At 41.0% G+C, this 21,155-nt stretch overlaps 1 protein-coding gene across 2 annotated transcripts in view; it reads right to left on the bottom strand.

Moving 5' to 3' along the window:
* Window positions 1–6,197: 6,197 nt before the first annotated feature.
* The window catches only part of LOC139259809 (activin receptor type-1-like), a 149,160-nt gene continuing 134,202 nt past the window's right edge, over window positions 6,198–21,155 (bottom strand). For both annotated transcript variants that reach the window (XM_070875613.1, XM_070875614.1), the window contains 2 exons: window positions 9,558–9,688; window positions 6,198–7,540 (listed from right to left, as the gene is read on the bottom strand). In XM_070875613.1, the coding sequence (XP_070731714.1) occupies window positions 7,406–7,540; window positions 9,558–9,688 (266 nt within the window). In that variant the 3' untranslated portion in view covers window positions 6,198–7,405. The remainder of the gene's footprint in view (window positions 7,541–9,557; window positions 9,689–21,155) is intronic.

The raw sequence follows: 21,155 nt of genomic DNA, 5'->3' as shown, positions 1-21,155 counted from the left end.
TGTATCCTGCTCCGTGTGACTGTCTGAGCAAAAGAGTCATTTAAAACTGAAATGTTAAGCAACAACTTCCATTTATAGCACAACGTTAATGTGAAAAACATCTCAAGATGCTTCACTGATGAGTGCATAAAAAACACCAAGCTAGGAAAGGAGACATTAGAGGTGATCAAGAGCTTGCTCAAAGAGATGGGTTTTGAGGAACATTAAAAAAAAAGAGGCAGGGGGGGTTTAGGAGTAGGAGCCAGGTGACTGAAGGATTTGTCACTAATAGTGGGCACGACAGGATGGTTGGGCTGGGGTGGGGGTGTTGGTACATGAGAAAGGAGTGCTCAAAAAGCTATACTGAGATGACGATCAGAGGATTCGGAGAAGTTGGGAATATAGGGCTGGAGGAGACTGCAGAGATCGGGTGGGGTGAAGCCATGGGGGAATTTAAAGATAAGGATTTTAAATGTAGCAACACCCTGAGCGTATTCCACCATTCTATTAGATGATGTGCTAATCTGAAATTCAATTTACCCACCTTTTCAACAGATCGCTCGATACCCTAAGCTAACAAAAATCTGTTGCTCAGTCTTAAATTTCAATTGGCTTCGCATTCACAGCCATTTGGGGGGAAAAGTTACAGATTTTCACAACCCTTTGCATGAAAATTTACTTCATGATTTCATTCCTAATTCCATGGCCTAGCTCTAATTTTCCTCCACCAAAGGAAATTGTTTGTCTATCTATTCTATCAAATCCCTTTACCATTTTAAACCCCTGGATAAGATCACCCCTCAATCTTCTAAACTCGAGGGAATACAAGCAAAGATTATGTAACATAGAAATTTACAGCGCAGAAGGAGGCCATTTCGGCCCATTGTGTCCACGCCGGCCGACAAAGAGCCACCCTGCCCTCGGTCAGCAGCCCTGAAGGTTACATATAAACCTACAAACAATGAACAATGGTGGAAAGGAAGAGAGTACCCAGCCCAAGCATTCTGCCTCACACAACTGCGACACCCCTTACACTGAAACATTCTACACTCCACCCCAACCAGAGGTGTGAGATCTCCTGGGAGAGGCAAAAAACAAATAAAAACCCAGGTCAATTTAGGGAGAAAAAACTCTGGGAAAATTCCTCTCAGATCCATCCAGGCGATTGAAACGAGTCCAGGAGATCACCCTGGCTGTATTCGATTCCCTGCAGTACTTACCATTATATCTGTGCCGGCCAACAAAAGGTTATCCAGTATAATCCCAATTACCAGCTCTAGATCCATAACCCTGCAGGTTACGGCACTTTAAGTGCTCATCCAACCATCTCTTAAAAGTGGTGAGGGTTTCTGCATCCACCACTCTTCCAGGCAGTGAGTTCCAGATCCTCACAACCTTCTGCATAAAGAGGCCTCCCCTCAAATCCCCTCTAAACCTTCCACCAACCACCTTAAAACTATGCCCCCTCATAATAGACCCCACTACCAATGGAAATAACCCCTATCAACTATGTCCAGGCTCCTCAATATTTTGTACACCTCAATGAGGTCTCCTCTCAACCTCCTCTGTTTCAATGAGAACAAACCTAGTCTATCCAATCTGTCATCATAACTAAGATTCTCCATTTCAGGCAGCATCCTCATCACTCTTCTCTGCACCTTCTCTAATGCAATCACATCCTTCCTATAATACGGCGACCAGAACTGCACGCAGTATTCCCGCTGTGGCCTAACCAAAGAATTATACAATTTTAGTATATTCTATGACTTGGTCAATAAAGGCAAGCATTCCGTATGCCTTCTTAACCACCTGGCCTGCAACTTTCAGGGATCTGTGGACAAGCACTCCAAGATCCCTTTGTTCATCTACACTATTAAGTGGCCTACCGCTTAATGTGTATACCCTTTCCTTATTAGCCCTCCCAAATTGCATTACCTCACACTTCTCCGAATTAAATTTTGTTTGTCACTGCTCTGTCCACCTGACCAGTAGATTGATATCCTCCTACAGCCCATGACTTTCCTCTTCATTATCAACCACAAAGCGTATTTTAGTGTCGTCTGCAAACTTTTTAATCATACTCTCTATATTCAAATCTAAAATCATTGATATATACAACAAAAAGCAAGAGACCCAGTACTGAGCCCTGCGGAACCCCACTGGAAACATCCTTCCAGTCACAAAAACATCCATCAACCATTACTCTTTGTTTCCTACCTCCAAGCCAATTTTGGATCCAACTTGTCACTTTGCCCTGGATCTCATGGGCTTTAACCTTCATGACCAGTCTACCATGTGGAACCTCATCAAAAGCTTTGTTAAAGTCCATATACACTACATCATACGCACGACCCTCATGGTTACCTCCTCAAAAAAACACAATATTCCCTTAACAAATCCGTGCTGACAATCCCTAATTAATCCTGTCTTTCAGGATTTTTTCCAATAATTTTCCCACCACTGAGGTTAGGTTGACAGGCCTGTAATTACTAGGCCTATCCCTTTTTTCCTTCTTAAACAAGGGTACTACATTAACAGTCCTCCAATCCTCTGGCACCATGCCCAAATCCAGAGGATTGAAAAATTATGGTCAAAGCCTCCTCTTTTACTTTGCTCAACAGCCTGGGATACATTTCATCTAGGCCTGGGGACTTATCTACTTTCAAAGCTGCTAAACCCCTTAATACTTCCTCTCTCACTATATTTATTTCATCCAGAATATCACACTGCTCCTCAATAGCACTATCTGTATTGCCCCTTTCCTTTGTGAAAACAGATGCAAAGTATTCATTAAGAACCTTCCCAACATCTTCTCCCTCCACACAAGATTACCCTTATGGTCTCTAATAGGCCCTACCTTTTCTTTAGTTACCCTCTTAGTCTTAATGTATTTATAGAACATCTTAGGGTTTTCCTTAATTTTACTGGCCAAGAATTTTTTGTGCTCTCTCTTAGCATTTCTAATATCCTTGCCTCTTAACTTTCTATATTCATCTAAAGATTCTGTAGTATTTAGCCGTTGGTATATGACATAAGCGTCCCTTTTTTTCTTTATCCTCCCCTGTAAGTCCCTAGACATCCAGGCGGCTCTAGAATTATTCTTCACACCCTTTTTCTTTAAGGGCACATGTTTGGCCTGAGCATCCCGGATCTCCTCCTTGAATGCCTCCCACTGTCCCAACACGGATTTACCCACAAGTAGCTGTTTCCAGTCTACTATGGCCAAATCACTTCTTAACTTAGCAAAATTAGTTTTTCCCCAATTCAGGACTTTTATTCCAGGCCTGGGCCTCAATTAAACCCTTTAAGTTCCAATATCATTCTGGTGAATCTACACTAACTTCTCCAAGGCCAATGTATATTTACTGAGGTGCAGTGCCCCAAACTGAATGCAGTAGTCTGGAATCCATCTATTAGTCTTTTTGATTACTATTCTACCTGTGTACTAGCCTTTTGTGATTTGTGCACATGGACAGCTAAATTCCTTTGCCCTTTATGCCGATATGTCTTTCTCAGATTCAGTTGATAATCGCAGTTCCCCACATTGAACGCCATCTGTAACGGTTTTGCCCACTCACTTAGTCTGCCTATGTCTTTGTAACTCCCTGCTCACAGATACACAACTTACTGTGCCTCCTAACTTAGTGTCACCTGCAAGTATGGGTAAACACTCCATTCTTTCATCCAAATCATTGATTATATATAAAGCTGAGGCCCCAGTAGAAATCCCTGGGGAACATCACATCCCACCAAAGAATCTTCCCTTTATCCATAATCCGACACCGACCTCACAACCAATTACCAAACCATGTCTCAAAGTTACCTCCAATTCCATGTACTTTAATTTTTGCTAATAATCTCTAAGTCTATATAGACAACATTGATTCTCCCTTATCCACCATGCTGAAAACATCCTCATAAAAAATCAACTAGTTAAGACATGGATTTACCCTTCATAAATCCATGCAGACTCCCTTTTCTCCGCTCATACTTGTCCAAGTGGAGGATATAGCAGTGGCAGCTGCACAGATGGTATTAATCATGGTGATGGGGAGCACCTTGTATGGGAATGTGGCTACTGTACACTTCTGTAAATCTATTATTCAAAATGTACTATTCCCAGCAAAATTACAGATGACAGGAAATCTAGCCAAAAATTGAAACGGTTTTAAGAGAATTTGGGACTCGAGACTGTATCAAATCTCATCATAGGCAGTCCCTCGGAATCGAGGAAGACTTGCTTCCACTCTTAAAAGGAGTCCTTAGGTGGCTGAGCAGTCCAATATGAGAACCACAGTCCCAGTCACAGGTGGGACAGATAGTCGTTGAGGGAAAGGGTGGGTGGGACTGGTTTGCCGCATGCTCTTTCCGCTGCCTGCACTTGATTTCTGCATGCTCTCGGCGATGAGACTGGAGGTGCTCAACGCCCTCCCAGATGCACTTCCTCCATTTAGAGTGATCTTTGGCCAGGGACTCTCAGGTGTCAGTGGGGATGTTGCACTTTATCAGGGAGGCTTTGAGGGTGTCCTTGCAACGTTTCCTCTGCCCACCTTTGGCTCATTTGCAGTGAAGGAGCTCCGAGTAGAGCGCTTGCTTTGGGAGTCTCGTGTCCGGCTTGCGAACGATGTGACTTGTCCAGCAGAGCTGATCAAGTGTGGTCAGTGCTTCAATGCTGAGGATGTTAGCCTGGTCAAGGATGCTAATGTTGGTGCCTCTGTCCTCCCAGGGGATTTGTAGGATCTTGCAGAGGCATAGTTGGTGGTATTTCTCCAGCGACTTGAGTTGTCTACCGTACATGGTCTATGTCTCTGAGCCATACAGGAGGGCGGGTATTACATCAAACAACTAAAAGATGTCAGAACTTCTACACAAATGATCTGTATGAGCAGAGAGGCACTGAAACACCTAATAATGTGTTGGAGACAAAAATACAATATTCTGATGAAACAATGGAGATGTACGTAGTGCGTCTCCTCACCCGAGCTGGTACATGTAACCATTGAGGCTCTAGGGAAAAGTCTAAACAGAAACAGTGTAGAAACAGAAACAGAATCTGAACAGTACGAGGAAGAGACTTTCACAAGAATCAAAACTAACATTGAAGGCTTGCATTGGCAAATCTAAAGTTTGCGAATCAACAGCAGCAACGGAAATAAATAAGTAATGAAGAAGAATTGCAATAATTGTAATGAAAAAGAAGAAAGTAATTAGACACTCCTGAAAAAGACTGTAAATAATGTGAAAAATGTGTCAGAAAGATGTCATGGTTGAGATAAGGAGTGCAATACATGGAGAGAACTAAACCAAAGTCAAGAAAGCAAATGGTGGTTATATACTGTAGGTAAAGCTACTTGTGATTGTGATTCAGATACATGTTCTACTATTGCTTGAAGTTATTGGATCTGTAAATGACCAATGGATAACACTTTTTCCCCAGTGTCCTGACCAACATTCCTCCCTCAAACATCATCATAAATGATTTCCTGATGGACAATAAGTCTCCTAATTATCTGACTTGGTAATCAGAAACCAAAGGAAATATGACTGAAAATCTAAGACAGGATTGAGGCACTGGGACAACGATGGACTCGGCTTGCATCATCGTCCAAAATTAGGAAGGATCTTCAAGCTCTTGAATGGCAAAACTGATCGCACACCTCCTAATTTGTTTACAAATTTTTTTATGCACAAGTGGTTGTTAAAGGAGTAATAACTGTGGACTGGCTTGGTGTGCATGTTGTGCTTGACAATCTAAGGATATCCCACTTCTTCAACCCTTGATTTAACCACATCTTCAAAGAAGTAGGGACCTCTGTGGAATTTGTTGTAAACTACAAAATATGTTTTGATCTCTGGAGATGTTTTGTTTGTGACTGGTAACAGGAAAGGTTTTGCTCCAATTAAGTTTTGAAAACAGAATCTGGTGTAAAAAAATAAGTTTCAATAAGTCAGAAGCAGAACAAAAAAAATATCTGAGTTCAACCAAAGTCTCCATGGTAAAGGGTTCCTTATTCATGGAAGCAATGCTAATATCAATAATGTTAACAGGATAAAAGTAACAAGATGGATGTGTGAATTATGGTATAGAGCAAAAATCCAAAGCGCATATCCACTGTGATTTTTATATGGAGCAGAATGAAGTTGAAACTTAAGTAAACTGTTGGGGAAAAAGCACAGATGGCTACTTCAAGGAAATAATCACAAACAGTATGTGCGGGTGCATTTGCAAATGTTCTATTTAAATTATACAAATGACTGCTATAGTATAAAATATAGATTAAAACAAAAATACAGTAGTTAATTCTCTGGTAAAGTTCACAATGTACATTTTACAGTTTAAGACCTTGTACCACCAAAAGTTTACACAATCCAAAAATGTGATATTTCATTGATATATAAAATCACCTACAAGTTGCTAGTGCACTTAAATTATTTTTGCTTCTGTGAGAGCATTTACAATATGCAACAAAGCACAAAGATTTAAAAGAACAGGTTTTATAGTTTATGATCTAACATTGCAGACAGAATATTTACCGTGTTAAATGTAAACATTGAGAGAAAATACAGTCAATAATCTACCTATAAAAGAGAAAATATAACTGCTGTACTATTTCACAATTATGGAAAATAAGTCAGCACTGGTATTGCAATAAATAATTCACAAATTTGGAAAGGCAGGTGTGAAAACATTTGGGTTATCAGTGCATGTAGCATATACCAATAATTAGAACAATTAAGAATTAGAGCTAGAGATTTTGTCTAAAATAATATATGTAATTGCCATCAGATAGGTGCTAGATCATATAAAAAGTTCTAATTTGGCTTGTTGAAAGATTTTATGCATTTAAAACTGTAACATATACAGTGCATACAAGGAAAGCAAAAGTCACTAGTGCAAAATAATTATGGAAAGGCCACAACAATGAGTACAACATTTGGAGTATAAATATTAAGCCATAATCTTAAAAAAACACTGTCAAGATTTTACAACAGCAGGGAACATTTGCTTTCAATGCCCCAAGATGCGTTACTTTTGCAAGGAATTTTAAAATTATCTTCAGCTTCCTTTCTGGTTACACATTAAACAGCTAAAATGATATGCTTGTGTTTCCATAGTTTCATATGCTATCAACTTTGTTACTGTTGCAACGTTAATTTCTTCAAGCAAAGCATGTTTCAAGAATAGTCATACGGATAGAGAAAAAAAAAACTGGAAATGAGTTCTGATAAGGACGTACACCCAAAATGTTAATCTTTATCTTCAGATGCTGTATATTTCCAGCAATTTTCTGTTTTTATTAGTTATACTGAATAGATTTGAATATTGAGAATAGCATTCCAGAAACTACAAAACCACCTCTCTTCAGTCCATTATATTTCTATATGTGAAAACACAACCATTAGACATCTTCAGAAAACTGAATAATCAGCAGTCTGTTTTAAACTTATCAAATGAGTTGTCAATTTTGGTCAGAGTTTTTCTGATGCGTAGGGCAGTTAATCTTGCAGATGGATTTTGATACCAGCATTCCTTCATCACCTTTGCGAGAGATGTTAATGTCTGTTAAGAAAGATGTAGTAGGGGTTATCTTTAAAATATTTTCCATTACTGCTCACACAAATGAGACTTTTTAAATGTTGTCTTTCTCCAGAACTCCTGCTTTTTGAAATCCAGAGACAAGTCATTTCTCTATAACCATTCTCTCTGCCACTTAGCTGATTGCCAAGTGATAAGGAAGATCGTTATGATTTTGCAGCTTGAGGTACGGCATTACAGTTTTGCAAGACAACGGTAGTGACAAAGCCAAGAACTGAAAACCATACATAACTAAAAAGATTTAAGTCCAGCTAGTGCAGAGAATCAAACAGATCATTGCAGTAGAGCAAAGACGCACCTTTTAATAAAAGGAGCTCTGTTACAATTCTGGTCCGAAAGGGGCACATTTTAAACAGAGCCAAGAAGAAAAAAGTTAAATTGTCCAAAAATAAATCCCTAATTGTACAACCTTCCAGAAAAAAATTAACTGAAATGTTTGCTGCACACATGTCATGACATCAACAAGATGGCCTTGCACTGGGTTTTGGAGGTTCCAGCATGAATGGGGCTTCCAAACCTGAAGCAAATTCATGAGTTATTCACTCATGTTCCATCAGCAGTATAGGAATTCACTCCAAGATAGATAAACCTGCTTCTCCCAGAACAATGGAGCAAAAATCAAAAATGTTATTTTTACACATGGAACATTATGAAATTCAATTTAAAAAAATGTTTCCTCATATTTTGGATCATTCAACTTTCTCACGCAATTGTTCAAATACACGTGTCTAACAAATCAAAGTGGTATAATTTTCACTCAAAAACATACCCATGTCTTGTTTGAAACATCAAGACGTTATATAAACAGCTGCTCATTTTCAAAGGACATCTTAATTATCTAATGTATAGTTGGTACACCAAGTAGTTAAGTTGCATTTTATTATTGTTTTCAGACACAGCATGTTCTACGCTATTCCAGAAGTGAAATTGTCCAACTAATGGTATTTATAATGTTTTCTCATGCATCAGTATTTAGTGTCAAGAGATCCAACTACTTAATTTTACAAAAAAAAATCAACTCAAACAAATTCAAAATGGGAAATCATAAATTAAAAATGTTAACTATGAAAGTTTGAAACAATATTGATGCAGTTCAAGTATTAAAGACAAGAAGGATACTGAAATGTGATTTTTTTAAATCCTACAGCTATACATACATAGGCTGCTGAATTGTCCATGTAATTTTACACACATTCATATCTCGGCATTCACTTTGTCAATTTTTCCATTATAAATTATTTTCTCCATAATTTTAATGAAAACTGCCCATGTAAATTTGCTATGCTGGTATTGCATCCTCCCATCATTGAAGTTTTTAAAGGATATGAATGCCAGTATACAAATTTATAATGGAACTATATAGAAATAAGGACTGGCTTTAAAAAAGGGCGGGGCAGGGGCGGTGAGAGAGACAAGGGATGGGGACAGAACTGTCTCTACATTTCCTGGTCCAATTATCCCCTGCCGTCTAACTGCACTCCACCTGAACACTTAACTTGGCCTTGACAGAATGCAATATCACAAGAAATGAATTAATTATATAGAAAACAATGCTGAATTTGAGGAAAAGGGGTGCAAAACACAGGCATAATTTATTAGGGTTTCTATATGTATAATTTGTGCACATGGCATACCAGCCCAAACCAAACAAAGTGCTATCAAATTTCATTTATTGCCATCTCATTATTCTTTATCCAAATTTCTTGTTGAATGTAATTCTCCCATTAGCCAATAACATTTTACTGCAATATACTGCATTAGTTTTTTTTTTAAGTATTACTTTTTTTCCAGTTATCCATTGTGCATCAAATTCAATTTTAACCTTGCATATTAAGAATGTATAAGCATTATATCTTGCTTTCAGTTACACCAAGTAAAAACATATGTATCCCATTAACAATATACTGTCAACTCTGGAAAGCTCTAGACTAGTCATATATTGTCAATATGACAGTAATGCAGTATTTATAGCAATACTTACTGGGTCTGAAAACCACCTATTAGGAATATTTGGTCTTTGTTGATCCACACAAATGACTTTTTTCATATCATCAAAACCAGGATCATTAGGAACTAGATCATAAAATGGAGGCTTATAATCTTCTACAATTCCTAAACAAGAGAAAAATTGTATGAATAAAAGTCAAAATAGTAAATTAATGTTGACAGGATAACTATGCATGTGCAATTAACAAGTGTATGATATTTGAATAGTGGTGTAATAATCTGTAATGAGACAGGATTAATTAATGATTTCACAGTGAAGGATCCTCTAGGGAAGAGAGATCATAACATGATCGAATTTCACATTCAGTTTGAGGGTGAGAAACTTAGGTCTGCAATTAGTGTCTTAAACCTAAATAAAAGCAATTACAAAAGTATGAAGGTAGACTTGGCTAAAGTAGACTGGGAAAATAGATTAAAAGATAAGACGGTAGATAAGCAGTGGCAGACATTTAAGGAGATATTTCATAATTCTCAACAAAGATATATTCCATTGAAAAAGAAAGACTCTACGAGAAGGATGACCTATCCATGGCTAACTAAGGAAATTAAGGATGGTATCAAATTGAAAGAAAAGGCATACAATATTGCAAAGATTAGTGGTAGGCTGGAAGATTGGGAACATTTTAAAAACCAACAAAGTTTGACTAAAGTAATAATAAAAAGATGGAGAAAATAGATTGAGGGGAAACTAGCAAGAAATATAAAAACAGATAGTAAGAGCTTCTACAAGTATATCAAAAGGAAGAGAGTAGCAAAGGTAAATGTTGGTCCCTTAGAGGATGAGACTGGGGAATTAATAATGGGAAACAAGGAAATAGCAGAGACTTTGAACAAATATTTTGTATCTGTCTGCATGGTGGAAGACTCAAAGCATCCCAATAATAGTAGACAGTCAGAGAGCAAAAGGGAGGGAGTCTGAAATTAAAACAATTAGAGGAAAAAGTACTAGGCAAACTAATAGGACTGAAGGCTGACAAGTCCCCTGAACTGATGACCTGCATCTTAGGGTCTTAAAATAAGGGGCTGCAGAGATGGTGGATACATTGATTGTAATCTTCCAAAATTGCCTAGATTCAGGAAAGGACCCAGCAGATTGGAAAACTGTAAATGTAACACCCCTATTCAAGAAAGGAGTGAAACAGAAAGCAGGAAACTATAGGCCAGTTAGCCGAACATCTGTCAATATGAAAATGCTGGAATCCATTATTAAGGAAGTAGTAGCAGGACATTTAGAAAATCACAATACAAGTAAGCAGAGTCAACATGGTTTTATGAAAGGGAAATCATGATTGACAAAGTTAGAGTTCTTTGAGGATGTAACGAGCAGGGTGGATACAGGGGAACCAATAGATATAGTGTATTTGGATTTCCAAAAGGCATTCGAAAAGGTGCCACATAAAAGGTTACTACACAAGATAAGAGCTCATGGTGTTGGGAACACAAGAACATAAGAAATAGGAGCCATTCAATATCATGGCTGATCTGATCTTCGGCTCAGATCCACTTCCCGGCCCGCTCCCCATAACCCTTCACTTCCTTATCACTCAACAAATCTGTCCATCTCCACCTTAAATATATTCAATGACCCAGCCTCCACAGCTCTCTGGGGCAGAGAATTCCATAGATTTACAACCCTCAGAAGAAATTCCTCCTCATCTCAGTTTTAAATGGGCAGGGATGAGGAGAAATTTCTTCTCAGTGGGGAGCAATATATTAGCATGGATGAGGATTGGCTAACAGAAAACAGAGCATTGGGATAAATGGGCCATTTTCAGGTTGGCAAACTGTAATTAGTGGGGTGCCACACGGATCAGTGTTGGGGCCTCAACTATTTCATCATCATAGGCAGTCCTTCGAATCAAGGATGACTTGCTTCCACGCCAAAAAGGGATGAGTTCACAGGTGTTTCAATGGACCTAATATTCCAGATCCAGAACTACATCGTGATGGGTGGAAGATGTCTGAGCTAAGATTTTTTTTTTTTTAATAAACGTGTGGTGGCCGTTGCACACCAGCCACCACACGGGCTTGGCAGAGTTAGGTCTTGGTCCAGTGGCAAGGATTACCCAAGACTAACTATTTACAATCTATATTAATGACTTGGATGAAGGGACCGAGTGTATTGTAGCCAAATTTGCTGATGATACAAAGATAGGTGGGAAAACAAGTCGTGAGGAGGACAAAGAGTCTGCAAAAGGATATAGACAGGTTTAGTGAGTGGGCAAAAATTTGGCAGATGGAGTATAATGTGGGAAAATGTGAAGTTATCCACTTTGGTAAGAATACAAAAGCAAAATATTATTTAAATGGAGAGAGACTACAGAATGCTGCAGTAGGGAATTCTTGCTACAACTGTACAGGGTATTGGTGAGAACACACCTAGAGTAATGTATATAGTTTTGGTCTCCTTATTTAAAGAGGGATTATACTTGCATTGGAGGCAGCTCAGAGAAGGTTCACTAGGTGATTCCTGGGATGAAGGGGTTTGTCTGCTGAGGAAAGGTTGAGCAGGTTGGGCCTATACACATTGGAGTTTAGAATAATGAGAGGTGATCTTATTGAAACATAAGATTCTGAGGGCTTGACAGGGTTGATGCTGAGAGGATGTTTCCCCTCGTGGGGGAATCTAAAACTAGGGGATATGGTTTCAGAATAAGGAGTTGTCCATTTAAGATGGACAGGCGGAGGAATTTTTTCTCTGAGGGTCATGAATCTTTGGAATTCTCTACTGTAGAGAGCTGTGGAGGCCGAGTCATTGAATATATTCAAGGCTGTGATAGGCAGATTCTTGAACTATAGGGGAGTGAAGGATTATGGAGAACAGGCAGGAAAGTGGAGTTGAAGCTAATATCAGATCAGCCATGATCTTATTGAATGGCAGAGCAGGCTCAAGGGCCGTATGGCCTACTCCTGCTCCTATTTCTTAGGTTCTAATCAGGAATTAAAGATACATATTAATAAGCAGTGCTGGTGATCGATTGTTGTAATCTCTGAATCCAGCTGACATAAAAATAAAAATATCAGGCAATTAGTTCCACAACAGGAAAATAACTTGAACCAGTTTCCATGGATACCAAGCTCTTTTGGCTGCACACAGGGAAATTCACCGTAGGTAGCCAAATACAGCTCGATCAATCCTTTTGACTATTTGTGAAACAGGTACAATGTACAGTGGTTAGGCATCACGGTTTAATGAGTAAAATGTCATTTGACATTTTAGAAACACATTGAACAGGAGATAATGTATTTGTTCCTAAAATAGGCATTGTATATCTGTCTTACAAGCACTCTTTATACACCTACACAAAATACTCAGCAAAAAAAGTTTTAAAAATTGGCTTTTAAAAGACATATCAAACAGGCTTAAGTGGAGTAGACTATTCAAAAAAAGCAATATGGTATCAAAAGTGCAGGTTAGGTTAAAACAAGAAGTATAAGGCTATCCACTGACTCAATCAGTAAATACTTCACATTGCATGGCACTAAATATCTGCAGGTTTCCCCACTGGAATGTGCAAATGTTGGGCAATAGGATTGGTTCCGTTGCAAGGCCCATGTGGTAAAACAGCCTAGCATTCAGTATTCAGACTCATAAGAATGGTCACTAAGGTGAGCTGCTGGAGGATTCTCAGTATATATAAAACAATAACCCCAGTGTAAGTCCGTGCCTTCGGGATAGTGTGCAAGCCACTCAGTAATTGGTGATGGATCAGGGCAGGGAAAATCCATCTTAAAAATAAGGTGTACAGTGGGAGAGGATGGCATACTGTCCTTTCATGCCAGAATCAATGGCGATCAATAGGATGAAAGTCTCTTTGCTGGTAGTAATGATCCTATGTGACTTGAATTTGAACATTTGCAACACATTCTCTATTGTCTGGAGGATCATAGCACAAAACCGTTCTAGGTCTAATTGAATGCTAGGTTTAATTTAGGTCTAATTGACAATATCATTTACAAGGACTAGCATGAAATATAAATATCATCCTGGCTGGAGCCGAGGGCGTTCTTTGGACGGTGGGACTAAAGCATTAATAGAGTAGAGGGATCTTTATTCTGTAGCAGACTATCTGATCAAAGAATGCTTGATGCTGACATTATGCCCTTGTCTCGGAGACAGAAGGTTGTGGGTTCAAGTCCCATTCCAGAAATTTGAGCACATAAATCCAGGCTGACACTCAGTGCAGTGCTGAGGGAGTGCTGCACTATTGGAGGTAACATCCTTCGGATGAGATGTTAAACCAAGGTCCCATCTGCCCTCTCAGGTGGACATAAAAGATCCCCTGGAACTATTTCGAAAAAGAGCAAGGGAGTTATATAACCCCGCTGTCCTGGCCAACATTTAACCCTCAATCAACAAAACAAAAACAAATTATCTGGTCATTATCACATTGCTGTTTGTAGGAGTTTACTGTGCGCAAGTTGGCTGCCGCATTTCCCACATTGCAACAGTGATTACTCTCCAAAAGTACTTCATTGGCTGTAAAGCGCTTTGAGATGTCCGGTGGTCGTGAAAGGTGCTATATAAATGCAAGTCTTTCTTTCTTCGAAATGAAGTGTCCCAATGCCAACATGGCTTTCCTCAATGAACACAAATATTCAACAAAATATCTGAAGCTTGCACTGACTTCTGTAACTGGAACCAGGAACAGGAACAGTAGTTGATTAATATGATGACCATGACATAGGGTTTATTTTCATCTTCACTGTCTGGGCAATAATCTAGTGAAGCAGGTCGCCCACACGATTTTCATTCCATTTTTATAAAGGGCAGGCAATCCACTCTGCCAGATTATCACCTAGGCCGTGAAGATGAAAATCTATGCCTAGGGTCCAGTTATTAAAAAACTTACAATTTTAAACATATTTCTTAGCAAATTAGCTGGATTGAAGACCTTCCACAATTTCAGTGTTAGCAGATATACAACCATATTGCAATAACTATATGGAAGTATACATACTGCACTGTTAATAAGGGACCAAAAATTGCTGTAAGAGGCCAGTGGCACAGGCACTGGAAAGCCTTCCTCTCAAGAAGGCTGGTGTGCTCAAGTTCCAAATTGTTGCATTTCACCATCAAGACAAACATTAGTTTCTTCTGTTCTCAGCAGGATGTCTGGATAGAGTGCTTCAAGAGGGAAGGGAGCAAGGACTGAAGTTGTGACCGACTATTGACTGTATAACACTATATTAATAGAATTATCTGGGCTAACTTTCCACTATGTTCACTATCACTCAAAAATGTACGATATTTCTGGCCTTAGTGCTTTTTTTATTTTGCAGGATCGCTGGAATATCGCCCATTTTAAAAACCGCTAGTTTTGCCTTTTTAATTTGGTCGATGGCTTTAGTGATGTGAAATGGGCCTTAGCAATGTATTCAGTCGTGCAAGGCTGGCGTCCATAGCAACAGCCGTTCTGCGTATTTTTTTTTTCAGCAAAGAACTTTTCCTGCGATTCGGGAGGTCAGGGGTCACCTGTGCGTGTTCAGAAGGCAAAGGGAGGGAGAGAGAAGATAGGTTTTTGAAGGAAGTCGATTTTTGAAGGAGTGCTCAAGATGCCGGAAGATTCGGGAGATAGCATGCAGGAGGTTTCAGGGAGAAGGAAGGCGTAAGCCTTTTCAGATGAGGCTAATGAGGCCTTAGTTAACAAAGTGGAGAATTGATGGGGCCAATTAACCCGGGGTAGGCGTGGAAAACCTCCACCCTGGATTTATCAAAAAATGTGAAGCAATATCACCGCCCTTGTATCATCAGTGGCCCACGATAGACGAGAGGCAGACCAGTGCTGCAAGCGATGGAACAGTTCCATTGGCAAGAGTAAGTATTAAATTATTACATTTAAAATTGTAATGATGTACTGACTCATTAATTAGAATGTAAATCTGCCGGATTGTAATTAAGCTGGGTAATCTTGGGTAGCTTCCCTGCTAAGATTTGGACTGGTGTCGGAACCTGCGGTCTTTAAGTCTAATTTTGCTGAGATGCCTTAAATTTAATCAACAGTATTAATTATTATTTAAAGGCTTTGATCAAAAATTGTAGCCAAAGGAATGACTGGAAACAGACAGACTGCAAACATTCAGTATTTCTACCACTTCAGTTTTGAAAGTTGATGATTAAATTATATTGCTGATTGTGTGCTATGAGCAACTCTTTGGCGCTGTCTCCTTTTTGGTTACGTTGGTGGATGGGCACGATTGAGCACTGAGGGGTCTGGTCAGGTTTACCCAGACTGAGAGTGTCTCAAACATGACAAGAGCATGGCATAAGCTAATTGACTTGCTTTGGAGACAGCTCAGAGAAGGTTCACAAGGTTGATTCCAGAGATGATGGGGTTGACTTATGAGGAAAGGTTGAGTAGGTTGGGCCTCTACTCATGGAATTCAGGAGAGGTGATCTTATCAAAATGTGTAAGATTATGAGGGGGCTTGACAAGGTCGATGCAGAGAGGATGTATCCACTGATAGGGGAGACTAGAACTAGAGGGCATAATCTTAGAATAAGGGGCCGCCCATTTAAAACTGAGATCAGGAGAAATTTCTTCTCTGAGGGTTGTGGATTTGTGGAATTCACTGCCTCAGAGAGCTGTGGAAGTTGGGACATTGAATAAATTTAAGACCGAAAGAGAGTTTCTTAAACGATAAGGGAATGAGAGATTATGGAGAGCGGGCAGGGAAGAGGACCCGAGTCCATGATCGGATCAGCCATGATCGTATTAAATAGCGGAGCAGGCTCGAGGGGCCGCTTGGCCAATCCTGCTCCTATTTATGTTCTTATGTTACTATTACGGAAGCACAATTGATATTGTAATCCACAATTAGTCACCCCACATGCTATTCATTGATAACGTTAAATGCTAATATGGTTTGTATCCAAACAGTGACCCAACCTGGACTAGGGGAGAGCTGACCTGGCTCACATTGGGACATTAGCTCTGGCCACCGAGGCCTCCGAGCACAGCCCATGGACACGGTGCTGCCTCCCATTACAGTCCTGTCATTGCTGAGCTCACCAGCGGTCCTGAATTCCCCCCCGCCCCCTGCCACTGGGCTACCTCCATCGATTCAAATAAACCAGCTACCTCCCCTCAGGCGCCGAATGGTATGGCCAGTGGATGGGGCTTTTCCTGGAGATTTTATGCAAGAGGTTTTGTGTCAAGCATTAGTTCCTAAACACAATCTTATCTATGTTCAGAGAAAATATTTATTATAACCATGCATCCATTGGATACAAACCGTATTAGCATATAACATTAACGATGTATAACATGTGGGGTGACTAATTGTGGACTACAATATCTGTTGTGTTTCCATAATAGTACCTAGTTAATTAGCTTATGCCATGCTCTTGTCACATTTGCAGAAGAAGATATCTAAGAATCAGGCGGAGCGGAGGTGGACCGGAGGAGGGCCTGCTGACCTGCACCCTCTCACTGATCCGGAGGAGTGTGCTGCAGCCTTAGTGGGCAGGCATAATCGTTCTGCCATCCATGGTGGTGCAGATCCCGTTATTGCGCCACGAGTAATTTGTAAAGCAGTGGTAATTTAAAGTAATTTAGTGGCATTCGATTATAATATATGAATGTTGTAATGTTATGCATGCAGTTTCTGTACTCTCAAGTTGATCATATGCAATGTCTCTCGTTCACATTTATTGCAGTAGTGTTGCTCCTTGTACAATTGTTAAATCAATTATTAAAGCAGCGCATTTGGAAAGCGATGACAGGATTGGTCCAAATCGATGAAAGGAAAATCATGCTTGACAAATCTTCTAGATTTTTTGAGGATGTAACTAGTCGAGTGGACAAGGGAGAACCAGTGGATGTGGTGTATTTGGACTTTCAAAAGGCTTTTGACAAGGTCCCACCCAAGAGATTGGTGTGCAAAATTAAAGCACATGGTATTGGGCATAATGCATTGACGTGGATAGAGAACTGGTTGGCAGGTAGGAAGCAAAGAGTAGGAATAAATGGGTCCTTTTCAGAATGGCAGGCAGTGACTAGTTGTATACCGCAAGGTTCAGTGCTGGGACCCCAGCTATTTACAATATACATCAATGATTTAGATGAAGGAATTGAATGTAATATCTCCCAGTTTGCAGATGACACTAAGCTGGGTGGCATTGTGAGCGGTGAAGAGGATGCTAAGAGGCTGCAGGGTGACTTGGACTGGTTAGGTGAGTGGGCAAATGCATGGCAGATGCAGTATAATGTGGATAAATGTGAGGTTATCCACTTTGGTGGCAAAAACACGAAGGCAGAATATTATCTGAATGGTGACAAATTAGGAAAAGGGGAGGTGCAACGTGATCTGGGTGTCATGGTACATCAATCATTGAAAGTTGGCATACAGGTACAACAGGCAGTGAAGGCGGCAAATGACATGTTGGCCTTCATAGCTAGAGGATTTGAGTATAGGAGCAGAGAGGTCTTACTGCAGTTGTACAGAGCCTTGCTGAGGCCACACCTGGTATAGTGTGTTCAGTTTTGGTCCCCTAATCTGAGGAAGGACGTTCTTGCTATTGAGGGAGTTCAGCGAAGGTTCACCAGATTGATTCCTGGGATGGCAGGACTGACATATGAGGAGAGACTGGATCAACTGGGCTTGTATCCACTGGAATTTAGAAGAATTAGAGGGGATCTCATAGAAACATATAAAATTCTGACGGGATTGGACAGGTTAGAAGCAGGAAGAATGTTCCCAATACTGGGGAAGTCCAGAACCAGGGGTCACAGTCTAAGAATAAGGGGTAAGCCATTTAGGACAGAGATGAAGAGAAACTTCTTCACTCAGAGAGTGGTTAACCTGTGGAATTCTCTACCGCACAAAGTTGTTGAGGCCAGTTTGTTAGATATATTCAAAAGGCAGTTAGATATGGCCCTTATGGCCAAAGGCATTAAGGGGTATGGAGAGAAAGCAGGAAAGGGGTACTGAGGTTGAATGATCAACCATGATCTTATTGAATGGCGGTGCAGGCTCGAAGGGCTGAATGGCCTGCTCCTGCACCTAATTTCTATGTTTCTATATACCTGCGTAGCGCAAGCACTCTCATGTCTCCCCTTCTCTTCTTCTAACCTCAATTATATTTTCCAGGTCCCCAGACGCAACGGGAGGCCCCTGGAGCAACACCTGTACTGCTGCAGGTTGTGCTCAGCACGGGTGACGAACAGCAAACCGAGGAGGAGGAGCACGATTCTAAGCCAGAGGTGTCATCTCTGGTACCTGCGACCACGTCATCCTCAATGGATGAAGTAGCGGGGCCAAGCGGCTTGCAGCAGGCCACTCAGCGTTGTCCAGTGCCCACGCCAACACAGCGGAGGTTGAGTCAGCAAGGTAGGCATGTCCTGCGACGAGCAGATGTCATTGAGGACATGGTGTCACTGTCGAGGGCGAGCGCGACATAGGTCGAGAGCTCCTCCATGCGCTTGATGGGTTGACTGGCAACATTGCCACACTGTCTGCTAGAATAACGGAGGGCATGGAGCAGATAGTTGTGGCAATGGGGCAAACAACTGACTCAGTCGATGCCTTGTGGCACACGATTAGTTTCAGGATACGGCACTGCACCCCAAAGTGCCGTACCACCAACCAGCATGACAGATGCGAGACAGGAGGAAGAACTTTGACTCGGAAGACGTTTCTTCGCAAACATCTTCTCCTTGATCTACTGAGGTAATTTTGCCGATGTCACGCAGCCCTTAGGTTCTCTGCTGCAAGATGTCTTGGTCCCGTTTCTCGGGGATTACGTGGGAAACTAAAGGGGGTTACAATCGAGGGAGGGGTCAAGTTAGAGGGGGGAAGCGTGGCTGTAGGTGGGGGGGGGGGGGGGGGCAGTGAGCGTATATTATTGTTTTGTTATTTTTTTAAAAATTGTTGACTTGGGGATGATGAGAGGGTGTTCTTGTTATATTGTTCTGTTAAAAATGTTGTTCACTGTAGGGGGTTGGGGTGTTATATATGTTTGTTAAAAAAAATTTTTAAGTAGCTGTTAAATTATTAATTTTTTAAATTTAAGTTTACAATTGTTGTGAAGTGTCTTCTAATAACACAAGGTAAAACATCAATACAAGGATTGCAAACAATGGCGATGGCCAGGCAAGGATGAAACGTAATGCAACTGTAACTGTCACCAACGTAACTTTATGCAAAGCATTCATTTATGAGCTGCTGATGCAAGAGTTTTGCAGCTGCGTAACTACCATGGGGCTTTTCCAGTGGTGTGGTGGGGGGGGGGGGGGGGGGGGGGAGGCGTGGGACATGGGTTCATCGCCAGGCTGATTGTCCTCCCAGAGTGTCTCATCCTTCTCCCCTCCTGAGATGAACCGGCAGTCCCATCTGGCAATTGTTGTCCTCTCCTGATAGCTAGGTTATACAACATGCAGCACACCACAATGAACTCAGCGACCTGCTCAGGGTGGTATTGTAGGTTGCCACCCGAGTGGTCCAGGCTTCTGAAGCGCTGCTTCAGAACTCCAATTGTCTTCAACGATATTGCGCGTAGCTATATGGCTTTCGTTGTAGTGCTTCTCGGCTTCTGTCTAGGGCTTATGCAGGAGGTTCATGAGCCAGCTGGCAAGGCCATTTCCTTTATCCCCCAGCATCCAACCGTGACCTTGGGGCTGACTCTTAAATAGGTCAGAGACAGTGCTCTCACGCAAGATGTGCACATCATGGATGCTCCCTGGAAAATATGTATTAACTGCCATAATTATTTGCCTGTGGTCGACAACGAGCTGCACATTCAGGGAGTGGAATCCCTTTCGGTTCCAAAACAACTCTGCATCCTGTAAAGGTGCTCGCAGGGCGATGCACGTACATTCTGTTCGTACATTCTGTTGCTCCCTGCACCTTGGGGAAGTTTGCTATTCTCGAGAAACCCAAAGCTCTCTCACTGTGCCTCCCTGGTCATAGGAAAGTTTATGAAGTCCATCCCGTGTGCGTAAAGGGCTTCAGTTACCTGTCGAATGCAGCAATGTGTGGCGTGCTGAGAGATACCGCAAATGTCACCAGCTGAGGCCTGAAAGGAACCCGATGCGTAGAAGGAAAGTGCCGCAGTAACCTTAACCTCAACGGGCAGTGCAGTCCTGATGGTGCTGGAAGGCTGCAGATCTCTTAATTAGCTGGTATCTCTCACTGATTACCTCCTTTCAGAATCGCAGCCTTCTAACGCATGTGTTATCGGACAAGTCCAGGTATGATCGCTTATCCTCGCAAATGCGTTGGGTGTAACATCTCCTCCTCCTCAGCAGTCTGCCACCTCTTTGATTGGGCACATAATGCTCTTCAATAAACCTTCTCCCATCTCTATTCTCCAGCATGTGATTAGTCATCAATACTGAGAAATTACAGTCCCCATCACTATAATCACAAAAATTGTCCTCAACAAATACAAATGTGATTAGGTGATTGGCAAGAGTCAAAAACGCCCTTAAAATCACTCATATATTGCTTCTCCTGACAACCACTTGAAACAGCCTTTTGTTAAAGATCCTCCGAGTTACAAAATGGTGTCCATAGTGCCAAGTTAAGGTCAGGTGAGTGAAGCTTTTCTTGAACATCTTTTTAGGCCAGC

Source organism: Pristiophorus japonicus, chromosome 3, assembly GCF_044704955.1.
Source record: "Pristiophorus japonicus isolate sPriJap1 chromosome 3, sPriJap1.hap1, whole genome shotgun sequence".
Classification (NCBI taxonomy): Eukaryota; Metazoa; Chordata; class Chondrichthyes; family Pristiophoridae; genus Pristiophorus; species Pristiophorus japonicus.
This window is presented reverse-complemented; position numbering and strand designations above follow the sequence as displayed.